The sequence below is a fragment of the Orbicella franksi genome, chromosome 5 (assembly GCF_964199315.1).
Source record: "Orbicella franksi chromosome 5, jaOrbFran1.1, whole genome shotgun sequence".
NCBI classification, from domain to species: domain Eukaryota; kingdom Metazoa; phylum Cnidaria; class Anthozoa; order Scleractinia; family Merulinidae; genus Orbicella; species Orbicella franksi.
The window spans coordinates 32,840,097-32,864,690 of record NC_138149.1 but is presented as its reverse complement, the minus strand read 5'-3'; the positions used below and the strand labels follow the sequence as shown (position 1 = coordinate 32,864,690).

The 24,594-nt window shown below is 39.8% G+C and overlaps 1 protein-coding gene and 1 long non-coding RNA gene across 2 annotated transcripts; one reads left to right on the top strand and one right to left on the bottom strand.

The window, feature by feature from the left end:
• Positions 1-631: 631 nt before the first annotated feature.
• On the bottom strand, positions 632-21,484 carry LOC145488334 (uncharacterized). The gene is made up of 6 exons (XM_081467174.1): positions 21,421-21,484; positions 21,177-21,312; positions 15,203-15,904; positions 12,911-13,412; positions 8,245-8,675; positions 632-5,655 (listed from the first exon to the last, which is right to left on the bottom strand). Exons 3-6 carry the CDS (start codon positions 15,891-15,893, stop codon positions 2,009-2,011), a joined length of 5,271 nt encoding a protein of 1,756 aa, XP_081323300.1. The 5' UTR covers positions 15,894-15,904; positions 21,177-21,312; positions 21,421-21,484; the 3' UTR covers positions 632-2,008.
• Positions 16,105-24,563, top strand: LOC145488337 (uncharacterized). The gene is made up of 3 exons (XR_014049495.1): positions 16,105-21,082; positions 21,416-21,605; positions 23,063-24,563. It is a non-coding gene; the product is annotated as an uncharacterized LOC145488337 (long non-coding RNA).
• Positions 24,564-24,594: the final 31 nt, after the last annotated feature.

The window sequence follows — 24,594 nt, the reverse complement described above, 5'->3', positions numbered from 1 at the left end:
GGTTTTACGCTACTTCGGGCTGAGCTTCTTCCGGTGTCGTAAACTAGCAAATAAAGATTATTTCGTCAATGATTGTAAAAGATACGCAGGCTATGATAAATTGACTAAATAAAACCATTGTGGACAAATTTTGTCAAACATTTTATCAGTGTAAATTGCAAAAGGACAAAAATAATCTCCGACAATAATCGATACCAATCGATGAATCAAACGTTGTCGATTTTTATCGGCAATCGATAACTCACAATCGAAGATTGATATCGATTGTTATCGATTATCGGTTTATCGATTGACTACGCTTGGCGTAAATGAATTGAGTGAACGAAGAGAACAAATAACAATGTCTTGAATTGTTTTTTAATACACTATGATAAGCGAAATTGTTAGAGCAAAGACACAACGGAGAAATGTCCTGAAACAGGCATTCAAAACTGACAAGTGGCACATATACCTCATTCCAAAATGGCCGCAATTTTAGTATTCTTTTGTTTACTTGCAAATTAGCCCTTGTTGCCCCGTTTAAGGGAAAATGTTCTTTTGAATTTCGAGTTTAAGAACGAGGCAACAAGAGCTAATTTACAAGTAAACAAAACAATACTAAAATGGCGGCCATTTTGGAATCAGGTGTATTCTCGTGATTAATTAAATCTTGAGTAGTGTCGGTTTTCTGAATGGGCCCGAATATGTGGCATTTGCCCTCTTTGTCAGGTTCATGGCCAAAGTATTTAATCGACTTATGGATTTATCCCTACCCCTTGGAAATTGCCGGATTCTTGACATAATACTAGTATTCCCCGATGAGGGAGGGGTTATCGGCATTAATTTTCACGCTGTTTACATCCGTATTCTTGAAAACAAATGATGAATGCAACTACCATGAGTCCCTCCAGGCTCGTCTCATAGAGGGACTTAACTATTAGGACAGGAGGGGTTGGAAGGGAAGGTTATTCACCGGAGAGGAATTTTCCGTTTATTTGGTCGAAATATTTGATAGCAGGTTATTCTGCATAATTTATTATCCATGATTCTCTTCGACTGGTGTAACGCCACCTGGAATGCATGTGTGCCTATTCATGACAACGTTTTCTTGCGGTTTATAGCGGGTAATCCCGAACAGGCATATCCTCACCTAACATGTAGCATTAATTAATGTAATCGATGAGTAATCGATAATCTAAAATGCTCTTTGTCATTTATTACTTATTGATTACGCATTGATCATCGATTTGTTACGTCTGGCTCAACTTCTATCGCCCTCACTCCCTCGTTGAAAACGAAAAGCAAACAAACAACCAACCAAACAAGAACAACAAAAAAAGCAAAGAAACAAGAAGAAAACATTTTGATCTTGCGTATATTAAACGTTTTCATATACCAAGGGAAGAATAGCTTCATTTTTAAGACAGCGGCGAAAATATAAACTCAAACGACGGCGAACCCTTAACCGCGCAGCTGCCACATGAAAAGAAAGCGAGGAAGTGCTCAACTCTCCGCAAATTAGTTTACAGCGATAATTATGAAGATTAACAGGGTGGTATGTTTCAAGACAAACTTTGCCGACCAAAGTTAATTTTAAACAGAACGACTACCTGGTTTCTGCGATCGAATCACTATTCTGCACGTTGCCCGTAGTTCAGACAGTGGTTTCAGTTTCACTAGAAACAAAGTCATCTCAAAACTAGACCTCACACCAGTTGGTTCTATATTTTAGCGAAGTCCTAACAGTTCAATGCAGTGTTAAGATTACATCATAGACGTGATAACATACATCGCTTGCAATGAACAGAACTATTTTTTGACAAATCAGCGTTCTACTTCAAAAGTAACCTGACAGCAACATCATTTTTCCTGACGTTGACAGCTGGCGAGACAATTTCAGGAGTTTCGTTTCACTTCTCGCCATCGCAAGTTACGAATTTCCTCCAATATTGATCATGGTCTCCTAACTTTAGGTAAATGTTCTTTAGAAGAGTAGTTCTATGTAATCAATAGTTTGTGCATGTTCCTTCTACTGACCTGATCCATTCTGGGGTACAAAGGTTATTCCGTTTGCAACAGGCCCCTGAAGGTTGAAACTAACCACAAAGTAGACTAATTGTCCCTTAGTGAAATCTCTTTCCACTTTGCCAATGTCTGCATTCTTTCCCACGTAGAGCTCCAAATTTCCTTCCACTGATTCGATGTAGGGATATGTTTTCCCTCGATCTGAAGAAGGCGGCACTTGAATTCTTCCCTTACACTCTAACAACTTTTTTCTACTATCCTTCAGCCAAAACCTGGTCACCGTTTCGGGCACGTCGGTGGAGTAGGCACTTTCACCACGAAACAAGGTGTTGCGAGTAACAAGGCGAGACATCCCTTTCCCTCTATTACTCAGAAACAGTGTAGACTGTGTGCTTCGGCAGTGGTTCTGTGACTTCTCTCGGCACATCTTCAACGCTTTCAGATACTTTGGGGTGAACTCCAGAGCGTTTCCATCAAGGATCTTCAAAAAACAAATGGCCATCTGGTAAAAATATGGAAGGCAATCATGAGGCGAGACTTCTAACCACTTTTCACTCACAAGGAGTCCTTGCTCAAGACTGTAACACCGTGGTCCAGTCACCAAAACACAGACTTTCATTAAATGGTAAGCTAGACTGTGCTGTTTCTCCATGAGCACAAGTTCTTCCAGTAATTTAAGCAAGAATTCGAGATGTTCTTGTTTTAAGAAGTCGATTGGATCACCGGAACTCAAAATAAACTGAGCCTGAAGCCTTTTCAGCTCCAACACTGACGACTGCGGGAAGTTTGTGGCAACACAAAGTGCCCTGCACGCTTGAACAACATCCTCTCCTTCGCGTCTACGTCCGGTTGACGACGACGCCCTTCTACAGGTCTTCATCAGAGCCAATCTGGCATTGTTACACCTTCTTTGTGTGTCTTCAGGATCTGGCAGGCTTGACACACTATGCACAATTCTGTCAACAACGTCAAGAAGAGTAAAGGAATCACTGATACATGTGCGAAAGAAGGGCGGAGACTGATTTATTAGGAACTTCACTGTCTCTTCGGAATCACGATCGCATATGTTCTTCATGATCCATTCGATGCATGCGAGCCAAACTTCGACCTCACCAATGAGAGGATTGGGGTATGTTGGAGGAAAGGTGCGAGCCTCTTTGTATTCCTTGAGTACTTTGCTGGCCAGTTCTTCAAGCTTTGCCAAATTTTTAACTTTGCCGGTATTGGCCATGTGCTTCAGCTCAATGTACAAAATAACCCCCTTTGTATGGAGAAGGCGTCTACCCCTCACTTTCAAGTCGGTGTTAACTTGAAAGGCCAGTTCAATGAGCTCCTTTGCCTTTGAAAATGAGGGAGGTTCTTTCTTGGCCAAAAATCTCGCAGCATTGGAAAAGATGAGAGGATCACAGGTCTTCTCAGCTGCTGTGCAAAACACGTCGGCAGCACGCTCTGGGTTAATAGCTTTAAGCTCTTCAAAAAGTACCGAGAACTTTCGCTTCTTCTGACCCTCCTTGTTGTAGACGAACAGCTCCTCAAAAAGGGGCAAGAAGCATTCCCGTTGGTAAATTGGAAACTGGAGGAACTGGCCTACTACCCGGAATAGGTCACAATCTTGTTCTCGAAAAACTTTCTTCAGTAACATCTCAGCGACTAATGGGTGCTGCAACGTGTAACTGTCAGGTGAGGTTTCTTTGGCGTCATAAGAATACATTCTTCCTCGGCGGCGCAAACGGTTTGAAGGCACCATTAGGTTTAACAAGTGTGCTGTGAACAACTGCTTGATGTCCTCGTATGCCACGCTTTTTCCACCCACCAGACGAATGTAGTCTTTGAAGGCATCGTACAACAGGAGGGCTGGCGTTTTCTGATTTGCATACTTCTGCAGGAAGGCCACCAAAACAGCGATTTCTTGCTGAAGGCTCTCCATCTCATTCCAGGTATCATCGATTATCTTCTCAAGCCTGGGACGAAACTCTCGCATCATTGCAAGAAGTGGGAAGTGAAATACACGACATGGGTCTGACACTGGTGCCTCACCTAAAGACTTCTCAATGAATTCTCTGTACTTGGACTCGAACTCATGCAAATCAGCTATTGAATCCTCGAGCTTGACATCTACGTAGAATACGTGGTGGACATGAGATGACTCCAGAGTTTCTCTTGACGAGGTCTTTGATCCGTGTTGGCATCGTAATAAAAGGGCTCGTTTTCCTTTTTTGCCAAGCATTCGTACAAGTTTGTTCGAGAGGCTTTCAATTGCTCCTGATTGCTTTCCGTCAATCAAGACAACAGGGGAGGTGTGACATATCTCTTCAAGTGCTGCAATCCGATCAGCTAGTTTGCTTACGTAGCTGTTGTCCTCATCAAAGTAGAGATGCGGGCTTACTTCTATGAAAGCACACGGGTATGCTTGATGGATATCCCACATAACTCGGCGAGCAATTGTAGTACCACCAGTACCAGGCGAGTGCCTAATTTCAACGATCACAGAGCGATTAAGACCTTGATCAAGAAGACGCTGAACGTGGATCTGAATGTCTCTTTCAATCTTCCTCTTAGCATCATGATTGTCATAGAGGCTTACAAAGGAAATCTGATTACCTGAAATAAACAATTTTCTGTGCTCCTCAAAGACGTTCTGCAGTCGCAGTTCCCCCTCTGATGGGTCGTTGGAGACTTCTGGTAATTCCTCGCAGCCTTCGTACAGGATTTCAAGGTGTTCCCTTAAGTAAAGGTACTCCTTCTCTGTAAGGTCTACAGGAACCTTGGCCTGGGAGGTGGGCATTCGATACCGCTGAGAAGATGATGAACTGAGCATTTCTTTCAGACCCAGCTGCACAAGTTCTGGACTTAGGTCAACCGTGCTCAGCTTGATCTTCCTAAAAGCAGAAAGAGATTTCTCCTGCTTAAAAGACACAGTTTTTAAATTGAACTGGCCGTCAAAGTTCTCAAACAGTCGACTTAGTGTTACTTCTACAAACGGAGAACTCTCTTGGCGAAGAGGAAGAATTAGGCACACCACCGTCTTCTGCTTGTCAAACTTGTCTGGATCACAACAGCAACCAAAAAATCTCGAAATTTCTTTCACTGAGCTTGCCTCCCAATCGGAAAATGTCGGTAATTTTCCAGCGGTGTCACTAGATCTTCCATTGACAAACAACCACTGGATTTTATTGGGATCAATCTGACGTGCCAGGCCGACCATTGTACTTCTCTTTACCTCTGCTGGCGTTATCATGCTGATTAAGCTACCTTGTCCTTGTTGTGAAGTGAACGAGTGGTAGAAACCTTTTTCTTCTGACATAGGATCGAAATCTAAGACCATCTTCCAGGCTACCCTTCTCAAAATGGAAAAGTACTCTTGATTTTCCGACGACAAAGCATCAGTCACAAGAATGTACTGGTTCTTCCGTGTATCAAACTCTCCCACTGCGTCACAAAACCTTAGCCATTCATCCCAGTTGGAGCCACTGAGGTCTTTTGGACTAACTGGGGCTTTGTTGGTGGAATCAAGTGATTTATTGGTCATTATGTCAGTGAGGTTTCCCAGTTGGCTTTTTATCGATTCCAGCTCTGTTTTGAAAGGGACAAGTTTAGCATTTTCTATCAGGAACAACTGCTTGTAGTGCCCTCCAACTTGAAGGTCTGCATCTAGAGAGATCGATTGAACAACATAAATTACAAGACCAAACAACTCCTTCCATGGTATACTAACGATTCCTTAGTCACTTAAAACAGAAGTTAAACCCTCATGTCATAAAGTCTGAATAACGCTTAATGATCAGTAAAAGAGGTGTTTGCAGTGATTACTACCTTCTGGCAGCCCTCAATAGGATTAAGCGTAGAAAAGAATTTTCAACAAATAAAAGGCATCAGTGCTTTAGCAAGAACAAGTTGACTGATAACATTAAGGAGGGAAAGGAAGATCCAGACGGGTGGTTTAAGGGTGTTTTTTGTACCTAAGACGCTAACAAAATGCCCTAGGTTGCCCATTAACCAATTCATGCGCGCGCTCGCGCGCGTTCCTAAGGAGGTGAAATTTCACTTCCGGTCACTTGCGTTAGCCTGAGTGCGGAAAATAAAAACAACCCAATAACTTGCAAATTCGCTTACATTTTAGATGTTTTTCTTTGTTTCACAAAATGCAAAGTAAAACAAGTACAAGCAAAGACGAAATAAGAGAAAGACAGAAAAACAAGAGCAATAGAAAGAGAAAAACTAACTCCATGTGGCTTTGTTTGATCCTACCGAAGTGCGCTGGTAGTGTAAATTGCGCACGCGCTGATAGGTAACTTCTAATATATATGGGGTGCACTTTCGGTTATGAAAAAAATCCCGATAAAGTGATTTGCCTAGGAGCCTTTGCATTTTTTTCAGTATTAGTCACATGACCATGAGCGTGACCTGATGACGTCATCACGTGTTAATGATCATGAGAAAGTTAAACCACATGAAATGACTCTGAACTAACTAAAAATGATGAGGTTATTTGAGAATAAATTTTCCTTCGCAACGGCTCAAAAAGATCAGTTGATGGGTCCTTAAACCAGTAAAGTAGAGCCACGAGATGTGTGATATCTCAGTAACAATTTTTGAGTTATTTTTTTTACAAAAAAATACCTCTTAGTCGGCGCGTCGAGTATGTTACGGGTCAATGGGTGAGTGAGTGAGTGAGTGAGTGAGTGAGTGAGTGAGTGAGTGAGTGAGTGAGAGATGTATGTATGTCACACCAATCAGATTGGATCTACTATAAACAGCCAATCAAATTTCTTGTTGTAAAGGTAAATGGTATGTGAGAAGATCTGATCCCGATAAAGTTCAGAACGGCCGTATTCATTCTTCTTTAAAAGAGGAGGGAGTATTCATATATTGGGTTTACTTCGACATTTTCTGTGGGTTAGGCTGAGGATTTTGGTTAAATGAACGAGATGAGCCTTGAGGTTTGAAACAGTTCGTGAGTTCGTAGTATGCAAATGCAACGAGATAGTTTTATTTTTAGTTAAAGGTAACTTGATACTTTTTTTTTCACGAGGAGTAAATTCAATTAGAGGTCACGAATCGTCGCTTCTAGCTCTTAAGACATGTTTCAGAGGGGACAAGACTTTAGATTTGAAATAGTTCTAACGTTTACAATAGTAAGTGCGGGCAACGATTGTTTTGTTCTTGTTGCATGCAAATATAACAAGATATTTTTGTTTTTTAGTTACAAAGTGTAATGTGACACTCTTGTTTTTCACAAGGGAGTAAATTCAGTTAGAGCGGACGAATCGTCACCACTCTTTCCCACGATGATGTTTGCTATCTTTAGTAACAAATGGTAACTTAACAATTTTGTTTTTTATATGGGAGTAAATTCAATTAGAGCTGACAAGCTATCGGCTATTGTTTCCAGGATATTAAACAAAAAAGCTTTCATTTCTGGACGGTTTTTACGTCTCTGCAGTAGCAGTTTAATACTTTTATTTGATGACATTCATTTCAGTCCGATATTTTTTAAGGTAAAAAGTATGAAAACTGTTCAAATGTTCTTTGAAGACTGCGCGGCACCAAGTTAAAGTGCAATTTAATTAAATCAGACTTTCAACGTGTCAGAGGTTTTTTTCTCTTTCTGTCTATTTTCGGTGAAGTTGTGTTGTGTTGTGTTGTGTTGTGTTGTGTTGCGTTGTGTTGTGTTGTGTTGCGTTGTGTTGTGTTGTGTTGTGTTGTGTTGTGTTGTGTTGTGTTGTGTTGTGTTGTGTGAAAAGGTAAACTTACGTCTCGTATAAAATGCGAAAAAGTCCCTAAATTAACTTGAGTATTTTTGAGCAAAAATTCCTCTTGGGGGTTGGAAGGGTTATGTGATCGGTGAGTGAGGGAGTTATGCATGTGCGCGTGTCACACCGGGTTGTATCAAAGAACGAATCAAATTGCCCGTTAGAAAATAAGATGGTATCTACGTTAATCTGGAGACATGTCAGATTACTGTAGTTTGTTCAGTCAAACATTTTATGGCTTACTATTTAGCTATCTTACCATGACCGATGTAACATCGCAACCAAAGAAAAAATGTCAAATTAACCAAATCATTACTGTACCATAAATGCTCCTATCTCGGACACTTCACACAAAAAAATAACTCTTGCACGCCTTGCGTGCCTATGTTTCCACATTGCATGAATGCAATAGTCTGCAATAGGCCAGGTTTTTTTCATTTAACAGCTCACTTTTTCTGCCTTGCAAAAGAGTATGTATAGAAGTTACCTGACTGAAGCTTTATTTCAGCAATGTCAACTGGATCAGCTCCAAGTGTAATGAAGTTGTTTTGTAACAGCGGCCAGAAGTAGTTGAAATTTGTATCAGACATCTTTTCTGTGGAAGGATGTCCAAGCAGCTTGTTACGACACTTCTTTAATTCCTGCAGGGCCATCTTATAGCCAGGTCTCTTGCTGATCTCCAGTGCACATCTCTTTGAAAATAGGAGTACAGTTGTCATCAGTGAGAAGTCCCATTCTTTGATATTTCCATGATTGAAACTGACTTCTTCTTGTTTATTAAGTTTCATCGTCCCCCTGTCAAAGCCAGTTGCATCAGAGGGCTGATTGGACCAAGTGGGGTTGATATCCATGAAAAGCTTCCTAAGTGCTTGAAGGCCAACTCCATAAAGGAGCTTGAAAATGCACAGTATGTTCCGACTGCAAACAGATAACAAGCATGTTTTTAATCCTACCTCCTGGTCCCCAAACTATTTGTTACAGAACTTGGTAGGAAAATTAAGTGCTCCCAGTAAGAGACAAAAGTTATCAAGAGTTATCCAAATTTTTGAGTCTCTGTAGCTTGAAGTGTACCCCATCGTAGAGAGGGTGTTGGTGGATAGGGCAGCTCATGGGGGGCGGGGGCGGGGGGAAGTGCACTTTATCTGTTTTCCCTTACAACTGACGATTATCCATTTAAATACACCTGGGATGAAGGAGGCAACTGTACTCTAAGGGCCGATTTACACGGTAAGACTTTGTCGCATGCGACAAGCTTACGACAGGCCTACGACAAGAATTGTTTCGTGTAAATCAAACCTACCACTCGCTTACAACTGTTGTGTACGTGAAAAAAATGTCGTTGGATTTTAAAACATGCTTTAAAACGCTGCGACAATCGTAGCCTAAATCGATAGAAAATGACGTATTTTGTGACAGATTTCTACTGAGTAGGGGACGAAGGTGAAGCTTTCTTGCGTCAAAATGGCGGACGAAGTTGTTTTTGACTGAGTCACATGAAGCCGTTTCTCGAAAAGTAGTACACGGATCAAAGTGAAAAACATCTCGTCAGAAAGTCTTTTTTAAAGCGCAGGACAGCTAAAATATCTGTTTACCGTGTGTTAGAACTTTGCCTCCGAAAATCCCGGTGCAAACTTTTGCATATCTAATTTAGTGAGTGAAAATGTCGAGCGCGTGTAAATGGTCCTTAGTCATGTCGTGGACCTGTCGTAAGCTTGTCTTATACGACAAAGTCGTGCCGTGTAAATCGGCCCTAAGAGTAAAGTGTATCCACACGAGTGTCTAACCTAGACTTCCCAATCTTGACTTCAAGGCACTAATGATTTGTCCACCACTAACCTGGGATCAGGTGTTCTTTTTTTCTTCCATAGAAGGAAAAACAGGGGAAAAGGAATGCCCGATACATTTATCTGATGCGTGGTCTATAAAAAGACCAGTATCTATTTTTTTTTTGGATTGGTCCCAAACCAAAAGACAAGATTAAGCTATGCCTTAAATGGTTCCCTGACAAATCTGACTCTATACAAGTGTCATTTCTCGTCTAAGAATGTCTTAGTGACATCTGTGATACAAGACACTACATTTCTTGAAAGAATCTTAATTCTAAAAAGACAGGCTGGCGTCACTAAACATTAACATCTTCATCTTCATAAAGGTGTACAGTAACCTTACGCTTTGCTCTCTCCTTTCAAAATATAACCTTTTCATTTTAAAACATGGCATAAGAAGGTGGTAGCAAGAGCAGATCAAAATCGTTTTTGAATTCATACGCACATTTTTTCACAATTCAAGTGTCACACACACTTTTAACAATAGATTTTACTCTTCATAAATTCACACATCATGCACTATTATTCACTGTTCTCAGACTCATTAATAAATCATGAAGTTTAAACAAAGAAAATCATGACCGTGACAGCGTTTGGATATCTGAGATTTTCACGATTTTTTTCTCCATTTTTAAACTTGGGAAAATATTATTTCCAAGTTGTAGTGGTGGAACGATTTCACTCCATCACTCCTTCACTTCCTGTTAGACAGTTGGAAACCCGGAGGGGGGGGGGGGGGGGACTCCCATTTGAAAAGGCAAGGGATGCTCGTCGGAAAATATGAATTTAACACCTACGGGAGACTAATGTGGACGTTGCTTGAGCTTCATTAGACTCCTAAAAGATACCACTTAAAACGGAATAGGTTCGATCACTAGCCACTGTTCAAGAAAGGATCCCGCGCGCACTTGTAGACCCGACTTGCGTACTCGAGCCGAATCTGGGGAAAGCAAGCCTGAAAACAGAAATTAAATGAGCGTTTCTTTTATTATTTCCTTAAGTGCACCCTAAAGGATACTTTGACTGCTAAAAATGGTGACGTTTCGTCATCAACATCCTAAGTGAGACCAGAACCCTTGATTTGTACCCGAGACGACGAGCATCCCCGACCTTTTCATATAGGAGTGCCCCTCCCCCCCCCCCCCCCAACCGGGTTTCGAACATCAGCCGTCTAAGGCCGTTTTACAGTCGCTTGCAGCGTGTCAAGTTAGTTATTTTCGAGAGGTAGAAGGTATAACGATTTTTTCATTGTAAGGAAAATACTTATGGTTCTTCCTTAGCGATTCGATTCAAGGAAAGTCTTCATGGTTTTTCCTTCACAAACCTACGTGATATTGAGTTCGAAAGCAATCGATATAAACGAATGATTTAAGGCTCCAGACGATTTTTTAACACAAGATACCGAAAGACAAACGCTACCTTTTGGTAAATGGTTTCTTGACAGAAAAAGGAAAAACAATGAAGAAAAGGAAAAATAATCAGTTATCACCACTAGGATTCGAACTCGCAATGTCTCGCAAGGCGAGCCGGCGCTTACAACACTGCGCTATCTGTACCTCAGTTACCATAGAGCGAAAGTATTAGTCATTTTTTTACGTTACGCAGGCTCGAGTGTTTCGCTCAGTCTATACCTCACTTTCGACCAAACAAAATGATCTTGCCGTTTTTGACTACAACACAAGGAAGACATGTACAGATACATGCAATGTAAAACGTGTAGGCAGGCCTGAGTAACAAACAGTTTCTTAACGTTGAACTGTTTCATTTTGTAAATATCACAACACACCCCTGAATAGAAAAAGGCTTTATGGGCTTGCTCGAAAGTTAGACTGCCCTCACATCACAAGTAGTTCCTTAATGAGCAATGCCTCATAACACTCTTTCATAACTTATTTTCGAAGTTCAGTGGTTCACAGCCACTTTGATCTCCTTTGATTTAGCTTCGATTGAGATGATACATCAAACACTCAAGACAGTGTTTGACCACATTTCCAAACACCTCGACTTTCATCAAAAATACTCCGTTACACGTCGTATTTTCAACTCTTTTCTCGGTGTTTGGAATGGGGTGAAACACGGTCTTTCGTGTTTGATATATTACATCTTACATTATGCATACTCCTCTTGCTACCCTTGTAATATCAGGCATGTGGACGTTCTCACGGCTCGTTACACACCCCTTTCCAAAGAGGACAGACTTTGAATTGTGACGAGTCCAAAGAGTGCCTGGGAAGGAGGCTACCCATATAAATGACAAACTGCTCTTTGGCTCACAAGGTACAGTTTGTGTTGTCCAGTATCTGACTGCTTCAGTTAAAATTGCTGTATCTTCCCTTTCTCAGTCACAGGAGAAATGAAATTTGACTCTAAACTTTCTAATATGATGTAAGAATGTTTACAGTTTTACCGTCATATCCGCTGTTCAGTCTTAAGTTCTGCAGAGTTCCTTAGCAAACCCAGTGTCCAATCACGACGAAAAAATAATCAAAAAACATTTTTAGATGCAGAAAATCTTCAGATCAAGCCAAGGAATTTACAGAGTAATTTTTTTCAAATTGTGTTATTTTTAAGAATAATATGCCACCTGATAAAATTTTCTTGAAAATATCAACATTGCATTATATCAGAAGCTCTGTAACTAACTCTCGCCATGTAATTGTTGATCCCAAAAAAACTAAGGAACATGAAAAAGAAAAAAAGGAAACCAACAATAAACAAAACAAAAAAATTGAACTCAGGTCAACTGGATAAAAAGGTGGGCTACTTATCACTACACAGCCGAGGAAGCGCCATGGGAACAAGCTTGTTATATCCTCTGGGGGGAGGGGTACTCCCTAATTTGGGCTATATAGGTATGTGCAGCCCCTAATAGTTGGGTTTTTGAGTGATTTTGGTCTGAAAAAGGGTATAGATTTTGACTATTTTGGTCTGAAATAGGGTAACTATGTTTTTCACCCTAGCTTGGCACTGAGTATTTTGTTTGCAAGGAACTATCTTTTTTCCACAGCAACATCTCAAATGTTTACGCAAATGGAACCAATACTGGTTAGCTGCCATCATATCCAAGGGCGTGTATCAATTTCAGAGGTCTGAAAGGGATATTGATTTTCCGCTCAGGTCTGAAATAGGCTATGATAGGCTATGGTCTTGAATAGGGTACAGATTTTGAGGTTTGGGCTGCACACCCCAACCAAAAACGTTAGGGAGTACTCCCCACCCCCCCCCCCCCCAGGGGGACAAGGACAACGGACAAACACGGCTAATGCTGACATACATGTAAGTAAGCCACACGGTAATTAAAGATGTTTTAAGCCACATCTTACTTACCCTTCATTGTCTACTTCATCAGATACGTCATCTGAACCATCGGATTCCACTTCTTCAAGTCCAATATCTACATGAGATTCTTTGGCTCCATCAGATATTGCGGCTGATTCACGTTTCACTTCACTTAGCACAATCTCTGAAATACTACTCTCTTCTTTCTCTGAAGCAAGGGCATTTTCGTCTTCTTTTCTGGCTGCTGTTGTGTCTGCAGGTGAATCCTCAGACAAATTTTCGCTGTCATTCTCAATGCCACTGCTGATAGCATCGCCACACTCTTTTTGTGATTTACTGTCAGCATCATTTTCATGATTTTCATTTTTCATAACACGTAAATCACGCTGGTCTTCCACTGACTTCTCTTCCTTTGGAGCACTTCTTGTATCCTGGCTGTCAAGTGGCTTTTCCAGGGCGAGCTCAGGTCTCACTTCATCTGGCAAAAACTCTGAACTACTACCATCTGTCTTTTGTAGAGCAGGGGCATTTCCTTCTTCTGCTGCTGTGTCTGGCAACAAACAACAACAAAAACGTTTATTTCACCCCAGATTAGAAATAATTAATAACAATATTATAAGTTAAAAACAAAAATAACGGGGATACTACCTACTGAAATAACCTGAGGGTTAAAAATCCCAGGCACCCAGTCAAAAGAAAAGATATTTTACCTGCTTAGGTCAGGGACACAAGCAAACAAACAAACAAACAGACAGACAAACATCAACACACACACAAAATAATAGAAATAAACATTACGAAAAAGAAGTGACTTAGAAAAACATTTGACTATAAAACACTGCGACAGAACATTTCTTAAAAGCATTCTAAGATTTAAAAACTTAGCTAAAAAGTTGAATTAACTAGTGAGACAATCTCAGATAATGCAGAACGCAATTGATAGCTCTGGCACGGTAGTCCCATAAGTACTCACCCCTGCTCGGTTCACTTCCGGTTTGTGCCTACCTTGGTAGTCTGCTAGGGCTTTTCCAACTAGCAGTGTGTATGTTTCAAGGTTGTATTTTCATTCAAGGTCCAAAAATTACGTACAAATTACTACTGGTGTTTTACATTGATTTTTGTTCATTTTAAATTCAATAATACGTTGAAGCAGCAAACGTGACGATTTAGCTCTTCATGCCAACTTTGTAACTGGATACTTTTGTTTTCCTCGCAAAGGCATGCAATATGAAACCCTTGTTTTCTCCAAAACACACGGAAGATGTGCTTATTTTTTGGAGATAAATGAAAGAAAGTTAAATATATGATGCAGTGATGAAGAAACGGAACAGAAACGATGTTGTTTTACTAAAAATGCAAATTTCTTATTATCGATGAACAAAAACTAATTTAACTATCAGATAGTCACGAAATACCACTTTCTTTTTCTGTTGCCACGTTTGTTGTTAACAATAAAACAATTCAAAATTAACACAAAACGATATTGATGGCTGAGAAGCGTTTCAACGAAAAGTCTTGAAGATAAACAGGGCTACTTGGCCGATGTGAATGAGTCTCCTCAAAGACTGATTAAATTAATTTGCGCTTTCATTAGGTGCCACAGAGTCTGTAGCAATATTTGAGCACTATCCTGGTTTCTTTTGTCACAAATTTACAATTTGCAGAGTATAAGCCACTAACTTGGGAACTTATTGGTCTTTGTTACAGACACAATTAAGGCAAGATAGTGTAAAACAATAACGATGCTAGAACGCATGCGTCTTACATGTTGAGTTCTACTATAAGGAAAACCACTCAACATTTGTGCGCGATTCCGTATGCAATGTATCCTCCACCTAATATAGAAGCCACAAACGCTAACTAATCTTCGCATGCGTTTAGAGCAAATTAGTTTTGTTCTAAGGAGAATGGTACCACAAGGAGAGCAAGGAGTTACCTGAAACAAACATATAGTTTTGCGAGGTTCACACCTAACTGACGGCGGTAGAACATGTTTCACGTAGAGTACACATGTACCTTTCCCACCCCATCCCCACCACTTCCTTGCCTCTAGACTAATTAATTAATTGAAATTAATTAATTAAACAAACATTAAAGTTTACACCTTAGCGCCATAGTGCCTTAGTGGCAGACAGCCCCCATAACCATCCCAATAGTGCATTCTGCACTAAAAATCGACGACGTTTCGACGTTACCATAACGTCATTATCAAGTCAAAAATGTACAAAGACTAGGTTCTATAAATACTAAGACTGGCTTTTTTAATCTTAAAATGCTTATAGGAAATGTTCTGTTGCAATTTATTGTAAACTATCATTACCAGTAGATTAGAGTTCTTACATTGCAAAACAAGTGAATCCTCTGACAAATTTTCACTCTCATTCTCAAGGCCACTGCTAACAACATCATCACACTCTTTTCGTGATTTGGTTCCAGCATCATTTTCATGCTTTTCATTTTTCATCACAGCTATATCTCCCTGGTCTTCCACTGTAACACCAGATCTGGATTTCTCTTCCTTTGGGGCACTGGTTACATGGATATCCTGGTTGTCAAGTTGCTTTTCTGGGGTATCACCAGTTTTCAACTCATCCTCAGAAACATTGCTTAATTTTTTCTTCTTCTTTTTCTTCTTTTTGTTGGCTGGGCTGTCTTTGACAGGCTCTGGTTCCTCACATTCTTTCACAGAAGTGCCCTGGCTTCCCGAATCTGTGTTTCCACTAGTTTCTTCTACATTGGAAACTAAAGATGGCAAAAGTTGCTCAGTGTTGTCAGGAGCAACATCAGTCACTTCTGCCTTCTTTTTCTTTTTTTTCTTCTTTTTCTTCTTTCCACTGTTAGTTTCAGGACTGTATTCCAAGGATGCTTCATTTCCTCCTTCTTTAAGCAAAGACACGTTTACGGTACTTTCTGTTTCAGAAGTTTCCAGTGATGCACTTGGCTGTGGCAGTTCATTCAAGTCTTTCCCACTGCCATTACTGTTTGGTTGAGATTCTCTGTTCTCCACCTCTGCCTTTGTGGGATCTTCCATTGTGATAGTTCCTTCAAGATAAAACAAAAAGACATCATTACATCACAAGTCATTCTCACTATTTCTGTACATCCTTACTGCACATGTAACTCACATCACAATGCCAAGCTGCATTATACAGTGAATGTGTGATTCCAGAAAATATCCATACCCCAACTACAGATGGTTCTTCAGTTTAAACCACCACCATCCCCCTGGAATTTCTATTCCGAGGGCTGGTGGTGGACCCACACCCCACAGGATTTTCCAATTTGTTTTGACTTCTGACCAATATTTTGCGGCCATTGCAAATTTTTGACATTGTATGCTCAAATAAATCAACATTACTTCTTCAGTTTATACACAACACTTCACTGTTTTAACTCCAGTACACATCCTTTTTGTCAAATAAAATACTACAACACAAGTATGTACTGTCGTGAGCAAACGAAACCTCCAGCCACAAGTAGAGTGGGCACTGGAAGACGAGCAAAAAGAGACACTGCAATGGTAGCCTGCGAGCAGACTCACCTTGAGTGATGCGCGCGAGCAGTGAAGAATGAAATGATCTGGCGTGGATGAGTCTGATGAAGAGGCACCAAGAACGTGACTTTCTCGTCTTGCACTTTCGCAGCTCGATTTTGCGTTCACGGCTACACTTTGTGCACTTGTGCTCCAATGTGAGCCTGCTTGCAGGCTACTGCAATGGTTTCATACAACATTTCTGAAGACTGGTACTCTGGTGGTTGAGTAATTCTATTATATTGGTCGGTCTACGAAGTTATGACGCACATCTGTCACTAACCTTCAACCTTTTTATCAGTTTATGCTTTACACTTGTTTTTGAGGTGCTGTGACATTTGGAGGACTTTAAAGTAGAGAATTCTGCCTCTTGAATTGCTGGTGAGACAAATTCAATACTTACTACATAGATAGGAAATGTTTGCAGTAAGAGCAGATTCATGCACCTCAGCACACCCCATAAGGTTTTGCCAACTGTATGGACTAACAGTTTCTAAAGGAAGAGTGGGTCGTCCAGCCTATGAAATATCAATAACTATCAAGGGGAGTTCTCAATAAAAAGAATAAGATTTACTTAGTCCCAGATATCAAGATAATACTTTCCAGAGCCACTGTTTGGCGTAGAGTTAGAAACATTCAGTCTTTCTCCAGTCTATATTATTATACGAATTAGACAAACTGTTGATTTGAGAAAGAAGACTGACATGGGTTTCCCAATTCCGGTATCAGTATCATGCTGGGTCATTTGCAAAGTAGAAATATCTGTGTTTAGCGTCAGCGTGTAAGGGAAAGTCTTCTCGAACTGACCCAGCAGGGTCTGCTATAAGATGGTTCAATACCATCGAAAGGCGTGTTTACAGCGTCAGGGGGCCTAATTCTCTCTGGCACATTGATGGACTACACTGTGTTATCTGTTGGAGGTTTGTAATACACAGTGGCCTTGACAGGGTTTTTAGACTTAAAGCTGTGCAACGAACAATTCTGCTGCAACTGGGCTCACTCTCTTCTTAGCTGCTGTGCATAAGTTATGGATTGCCCTCTAGAGTGTGTTCAGATGAAGGGGATGAAAATTTAGAGGTAGGAGGAGCTATGCTATGGCACAGGGGATTTAAATCGGGAAGCAAAATTGCTGGGTTGTCTGTACACAACCAGTGAATTGAGCATCTCTGAAGAGCAGTCTTCATTGGAGTCGGACAGTTCTACTACACCCTGTTCTACCAGATGGAAGAAAATGGCATCCTGGAATCGACCAGCATAATCGATCTGTTCTGTTTACATTACATATTTCTTTCCAGAATTAACAACCAGTTAAACCTCCTAGCTGAGGCATGTAATAATCATCCTGTCCGCACAGATGGTCACTGGACTCCTCAACAATTGTGGGTGAACGCAGTGATGTCACAAGATATATGTAATACTGGAAATACTAGCTGTCAGGGACAAATTTGATGATAACACCCAAGGAGATGAATTATCTGGTGAAGACCCAATAGGACTTACACTAAAATCACATTCTGTTTCCTAAACCTCCCCTTGAGATATTGATATTTCATAGGCTGGACGACCCTCTCTTCCATTAGAAGTTGATACAGTTGGCAAAGCCCTAATGGGATCACTGAGGTGCATGAAACTGATCTTAATTGAAACATTTCCCATCTAAGTAGTAAATATTGCATTTGTCTCACCAGCGACTTTAGAGGCCCTATCCTCTTAGCTTTCACTTGGGAGCCTCTGTTCAATGAATCAACTACGATGTTCAGAATAATCCACAGCAACAAAATCTTGAATAGTCATTCAAAAGACACATAACTGTTCCTAGAAGTTCATTCACTGGAGAGCTGCAGTGACAAACATTAAATAGCAGATAGACCAAGACAAGGCATTTTATCACTGCCGCCAGATTGACGATTTCTAGTTAAAATAATTTTCATTGCTATCATACACGAACAGCCATTCTCTCAAAAGGCACATTTCGTGCTAGCATATACAACGTAATTTACGAGACCCGCATACATGCGCATTTTAGCACACGTATATATGGGCATTTATTTCGCATATGCCCGCACTTGAGTTTACGCAAATATGTGGCCCTTTAAAAATGCATATATACGCGATCTAAATGGTCGTATATATGGGCTTGAAGCCCATACGTAACGCTTGTAAACAAGTATACGCGGCAGTGAACTCGCATATACCCTGTTGCAATTTTGAAACGAATAGCCAACCATATTTTTGACAAACCAGTTCTTTGCCCCAATAAGAGAATTCAGAAAAAGACTGAAAAATGGTAAGAGCCATTCCTATCAGTTGGCTTGGTTTAATTGGAAAATGTCATCCCATTTTCCTCGGGTATTCCCAGTGATCTCTGACCAGTCGGTTTGGCATTGTGGAAAGCACCCTTAGTGAACTTTGTTTATTATAACAACATAATTAAGAAATAGAAAAAATGTACCATGTTTCTATTGAGTTTTAGTATAAATCTACTAGCGTTCTAGGAACAAGAGTGGAAGTTTGCTTTTTCGAGTTCTCCCAAACTTTCACGAGTGTTTCTATAACTCGATAGAAGCACAGAGAACATGTTTTCTATTTCTTTTAGAAAACACAGCAACAAAAAAAAAGGAAAACAACTTGTTAACTTTGATTATCAAAATGTATATTCTCTTTGCTCACGCCATCATTATGTCAACAGCTCAAGCTAAGTTCTGTGTTTCTGTCGAGTTATAGAAACATGATTTTTAACCAATCAACACGCATATTTTCTTAGGACTGGTTTCTAAAATAATATAAATAAACAACCAAAATTTGCTCAAATCTCATGAAACACCCCAGGATGAGAAGAAATAAGATCAAACAATGTTTAAGAGTCTTTATTCAGTGAATCACTCATTATATATTTTTATAATATACCACCATTACAGAATCGCGCCCATTGAAAAGCGTCACCCGAGAAAAGTTGGGTACCCATGATGCTTTGTGGGCGCAATGACCTGGGAATGAGGTTGCAAAAGTTCACCGCCAGCTTCGGTCTCTTAAGATCTGAATTGATGAATTCCCAAGCGGGAGTTGTAAAATTACGCTTTGCGTCCATTTACAGACAATGGAGATACGACTGGAGCAATTAGTATTGTTTGAAAGTGGTGAAATGCTCTTTTCATCAGTAAAGAGCAAAGGCTGCGTTTGCATATCAACAGAACGCGAAGTGTTTATCCGTATACTAAACACACGATCGCGAGTAATCCTTTACAATAAAAAAAAAATCGACATCCGCCCCGTGGAATTCTGTAATCTATCTGTATTTATGAACAGAAATTCTCATGTAGTCCTTGCTTTTAATGTTTTAAGTAGCCACTCATTCGCATGGAGAGTTGGTTTTGTTTTTGAAGCATTTTTAACGCTTTGCAATCACCCAATGCGGTCGGTGACTTCGAAATCTGTTCACATTGGAGCTCTATTTTCAAGGTGAGTGTTTGTTTTTTATTTTAGCTTTTTTCTACCATAAATGTATCTCTACGAACACAAACAACATTGTTTTCCTCAAATTCGATCGCACCATTGGATCGTCATAGATTTTTAAACCAGCTGGGAATGAGGTTGCTCATTGGCTTGTTTTGATCACATGTGCAAACGAAGTGTTGTTATGGTAAAGCTGAGTTGGAACTGAGCATGTACTTACGCTGAGCGGGCATTTATAACGTACACTTAAGCTTTTCAAAAAGTAAATAGACTTTACTGAAACTGATGGCAATAACGGGCTAAAGAGGAATATTTCCGCAATGTTATTTGCTTTCGTGGCGAAACTGATGGTCGAACCATACACATAAACATACTCGTAAACATACTCGTTTTCACTTGTCTCAGATTTTATCGGTCGATTCGCGTTCAACTGTCAAGCTCGAACAAACTATTTTTACTAAACTTTTGGTTTGGACCTGTTAAATGTAAGTTGTTTCAGAACTTAAAAATAACCTATCATGCACACAAATGAATATCAGCTTTCAAAGCTTGAATTCTGCCATATTTTAGTGCGTTAAACTCAATCGCGTTGTATTAAGCGTAAGTGTTTTCAGTAAGTAGTAAACTTAAGCTAAAGTTTTATGCGTATTTTATGCGTTTTATGCGTAACCCGACATTTAAAAGGTAATTTAATTTTACATCTGACCGATATTTAAACAATATAGCCTAATCAAGATAACCCAACTAATTACGTCTATTCTTCTTCGATGAATAGCGCTACGTTTCAGTTGTCTGAGTAAGAAACAATACTTGTGAACATGGCGTACACGGGGAATTACATGATTGACAGTCAAGTTGACAGGCCTGCGTGAAGTTATGCATGCTCTCTTTCTCTTTTCTAGCTTATTTGCATTTTCCCGTACGACGATTTTCAATGGGCGCGTTTCTGTTATGACCGACCCACCTGCACCACCACCCACCACTGACCCACCTGCATTAAATATTTAATCTTGAGAATCTTGAGAAAACTAGATATCACAAGTTCGGAAATCAAGTTTTTGATTTCTGATTTCTCAATTGTGGACTTCAGATTTTAAGGGGTTTGCGATTTGCGATTTCTGATTTCTGAATTCTGGTTTCAGATTTCTGATTTCTAAATTCTGATTTCAGGTTTGAGAGATCAATGATTTTCGAATCGGGGAAACAGGTTGGCCGCAAAGCATCCTGATTTTGAGGTAATTTTTCGCCGTGTTTGCCGCCGGAGCAAGATAATATCTGAAACCCTGATATATTCTATCAGCAAGCAAGGCAAACAGAACAAAAACTTACGAATTAAGCGTGTTCCCAAGCCATTTACAACTGTATGTGTTTGGTCACAGACTCCGCCATGCTTCCCGGGTTGTTCTTTCGGTTTCAGTGGTTCTGTCAAAATCCAAATATTCCACTGTCTATATGCGAGAAAAATCTGTGGGGTTGAAAAAAGAACATTGTCGTGTAAAGAAAGTGTCCTTAAGACGGCATTTTCCATCAAGAATATATATAAATAAACCATTTTTTCCGTTCTAAAGCTTACCAATCGGCCGCACCTCCCAGCTGTGTCTTATCGTGTCAGACCTTGTCAGACCTCATGTCAGACTTGTAACTTTCAGAGCAGCCCTGGGGAGAGTGACCTCGATTCTACGTTCGCTCCCGCCCAGCCGCCGGTTTCAAAAATTCCTGAACTGAACGATCGAAAGAACAGGAAATTCAACAGGCCAGGTAAGGTGATCATTTCTCCAGCACTGCATATATTGTATTCACAGAAACATCTCTTGATCATTTTGTAACTTAACATGATTTACAAGCGTTAGCCAGCTGGTGCCTATCGTAACTTAGCATTAAAGGAGTTATCCTTCTTATGCTGTTCTTATGTGTTCGATGTCGATCATGTAAGCTTAACAAGTTTCTTGTCTTTAATTTACTGGTCTTTCACTGCTGAATACTGGCTAGGATTTTTCTTATTTGCAATGAGATCATCATATAAGCTTAAGCTTACCGTTCATCGTTCTGAATCGGTGCATGACATTTTCAAGAATGCAGACTGGAGAACATTAATTTAGGCCTAAATCCGGGGCCTAAATGGCAATCCGATTAGCCTGAATAGCACTCGGGTGACCCTGATAGCGCTCAGGTTAGCGTTTAAGGCTAGCTCTATGTAATGGAAATAGTATGCAGTACTTCTACAGCCTGCAAATCTCATACACCGGTTCTGAATTTATCCACTTGAATTAAGCGATCTATTCGTCCAACTCTTTTTTTAAGTGGAATGAGCTGACTAGGACCAGGGTGTCCAACTGATGAAATGGATGATCAGTGACAGCCAAAACCAATCAATACCTATCGATATCAATTAATCAATTGATATTGATAATACATAGACAAGTTAAAACAAACGATATAATCTCCCGACGTTTCGGCGACCTCATGACGCCATTATCAAGGGTACAAATGAGAATTAAATTAACAAATGCGAGTTCAAGAGTTACAACTAATTTACATAGCAGAGGTGGCTACACAAATACTTTATAACTCTTGAACTCGCATTTGTTAATTTAATTCTCATTTGTACCCTTGATAATGGCGTCATGAGGTCGCCGAAACGTCGGGAGATTATATCGTTTGTTTTTACTTGTCTATGTATTACTAAATCATTGTTAATACGATATTGATAATCAATGACCAATTGATGAGGAAGATTTTTGTGACCTTTTATTGATTGCTAGCAAATTTTGTCACATTTTATGATCCACAAGCTGCTGGGAATAGGCGCTTGATATTGATCATTAGCACATTATTATTGTTATTATTATTATTAATATTATTATTATTGTTGTTGTTATTGTTATTGTTATTAGTATCACTGTATTATTATAATAATAATATAACAATAAAAAGGTTTCTATTCATGCAGTTAAAATTCACGATGCGCTTACTTAAGTGTAAAAACAAGCTCATGAAAACAAATTAAAAGAAGCAATCACAAGCTCGGATTGAAGGTTGCCAAGCTGCCTACATTTGCTAGGAACTTAAATGCATTTTGCATTGCATTGTCAAAGTAGCTGTAGATCACCTGATGGATCCATAGACTACTTTGACAACATTATGACACAATTCATAATTTGCCAATAACAGGACAGATGTATGAAAAACTGACATCAATTTATTTTTTACCATAGCAAAAAGGCTGTGAGAAGGGACAAAAGTAAGTCAAAGTTATAAATTCATGTGTCTGACCTCTTACTGACAATAAAAATTAACCAATGAGTATGTGAGAATTTCTGCAGTTGTTGCAAAATATGTAATGTGCAACCAAATCCTCCACAGGAAAAAATGTGGAGAAGAGGTATTTTTCCACACGATAATACCTTGCAACCCTGACACAGCTCTTTAGGCACAAGGAATGCTACGTTTTTGCAATATTTCTACCTGCAGTAATGACATTGTGTACGTCAGGTTTGAAGTTTTCAGAACTTTTCTGTTACCTATTTATGGATGTTGTCAACTAGATGTTTTCATGCTCTATGCACTAAGAATCAATCGCCACTTTTTTTCTCTGGAGGATTGGTAATATGTCTGGCTAAAATAGAGATTTGATGGGATGCATATCGCAGTATGGAATAAAAATTATTTCTAACACTGTATTGAGTGAAATAATATTATTGCTTGGGAATGTCACGTTTGCATACTGTTGTGCAGTTTTCACTAGTAACGCGCTCGACATAACCATAAGCATAAGCACAAGAAAAACGGAACTGTTCGTTTTTCTTGTGCTTATGCTTATGCTTATGTCGAGCGCGTTACTAGTGAAAACTGCACGAGACAAATAAGTGGGTTCGTTCTTCTTATGTTTCTGCTTATGCTTATGTTTATGTCGTGGCTGTTTTCACTTGTGCTTATGCTTATGCTTATGCTTGTGCTTGTGCTTATGTTCTAGTGAAAACCAGCCTTAAGTGAGTGGAGTCCAAAGGAAGCATGGCTTGTAATATGACTCCACAACTGGTCTCCGTGCAAAATTTTATTTAACAAACAAAGAAGCTTAAGCTGTGTATTACTCTGTGATAAAACACGACGGGCATTTGAGAACACGAGGGAAATGTAGAAAATTCGAGCCGCAGGCGAGTGTTCTCTACATTTCTCGAGTGTTCTCAAATGTCCAGACACAGTGTAACGGTTTAGGCTTCTTCATTTGCTTTATGATATATCAGAAAAGAGCCCTAGGAAAATACGCGCACTGATTGGTTAAAAATCGTGTTTCTATTAAACAATTAGCTCGAGATTTCTATCACGCATAGAAATCGAGAGCGAATAATCTAATTTTTTTAGTATAAATCTTCTAGTTGTTCAATACTTTAGCTAAATCCTCTTCACAGACACCTCGGAAACGTAAAGAAGCGGCCGTCATCAGTTTTGTTAACAAGGGCACACTACTATGCTACTATCTATCACAGAATAGATCACGGTGATCGAGAGTAGCGTAGCCAATCAGATATCGAGAACGGCATTCGTGATAGTACGCTAGTCGATTTATATTAAAACTCGATAGAAACACGGTGCATGTTTTCTATTTCTTAAATAAAACATGGGTTTTTGACCAATCAGAGCGCGCACGGGGTCCTATACTATAAAACAAAACAAGATAAGAAAAAAATATATACATCGCAACGTTTAAATTCTAGCTGTTGAAGACAGTCAAAAATACAGTTCCCCG

Bases quoted from the DNA above. Each gene is read 5' to 3' on its own strand.
- LOC145488334 (XM_081467174.1), bottom strand. From the start codon at position 15,893: ATGGAAGATCCCACAAAGGCAGAGGTGGAGAACAGAGAATCTCAACCA. The intron at 13,413-15,202 runs GTAAGAACTCTA...GTTTGTTGCCAG, and splicing joins GGATTCACTTGTTTTGCAAT to ACACAGCAGCAGAAGAAGGA. The intron at 8,676-12,910 runs GTAAGTAAGATG...ATCTGTTTGCAG, and splicing joins GATGAAGTAGACAATGAAGG to TCGGAACATACTGTGCATTT.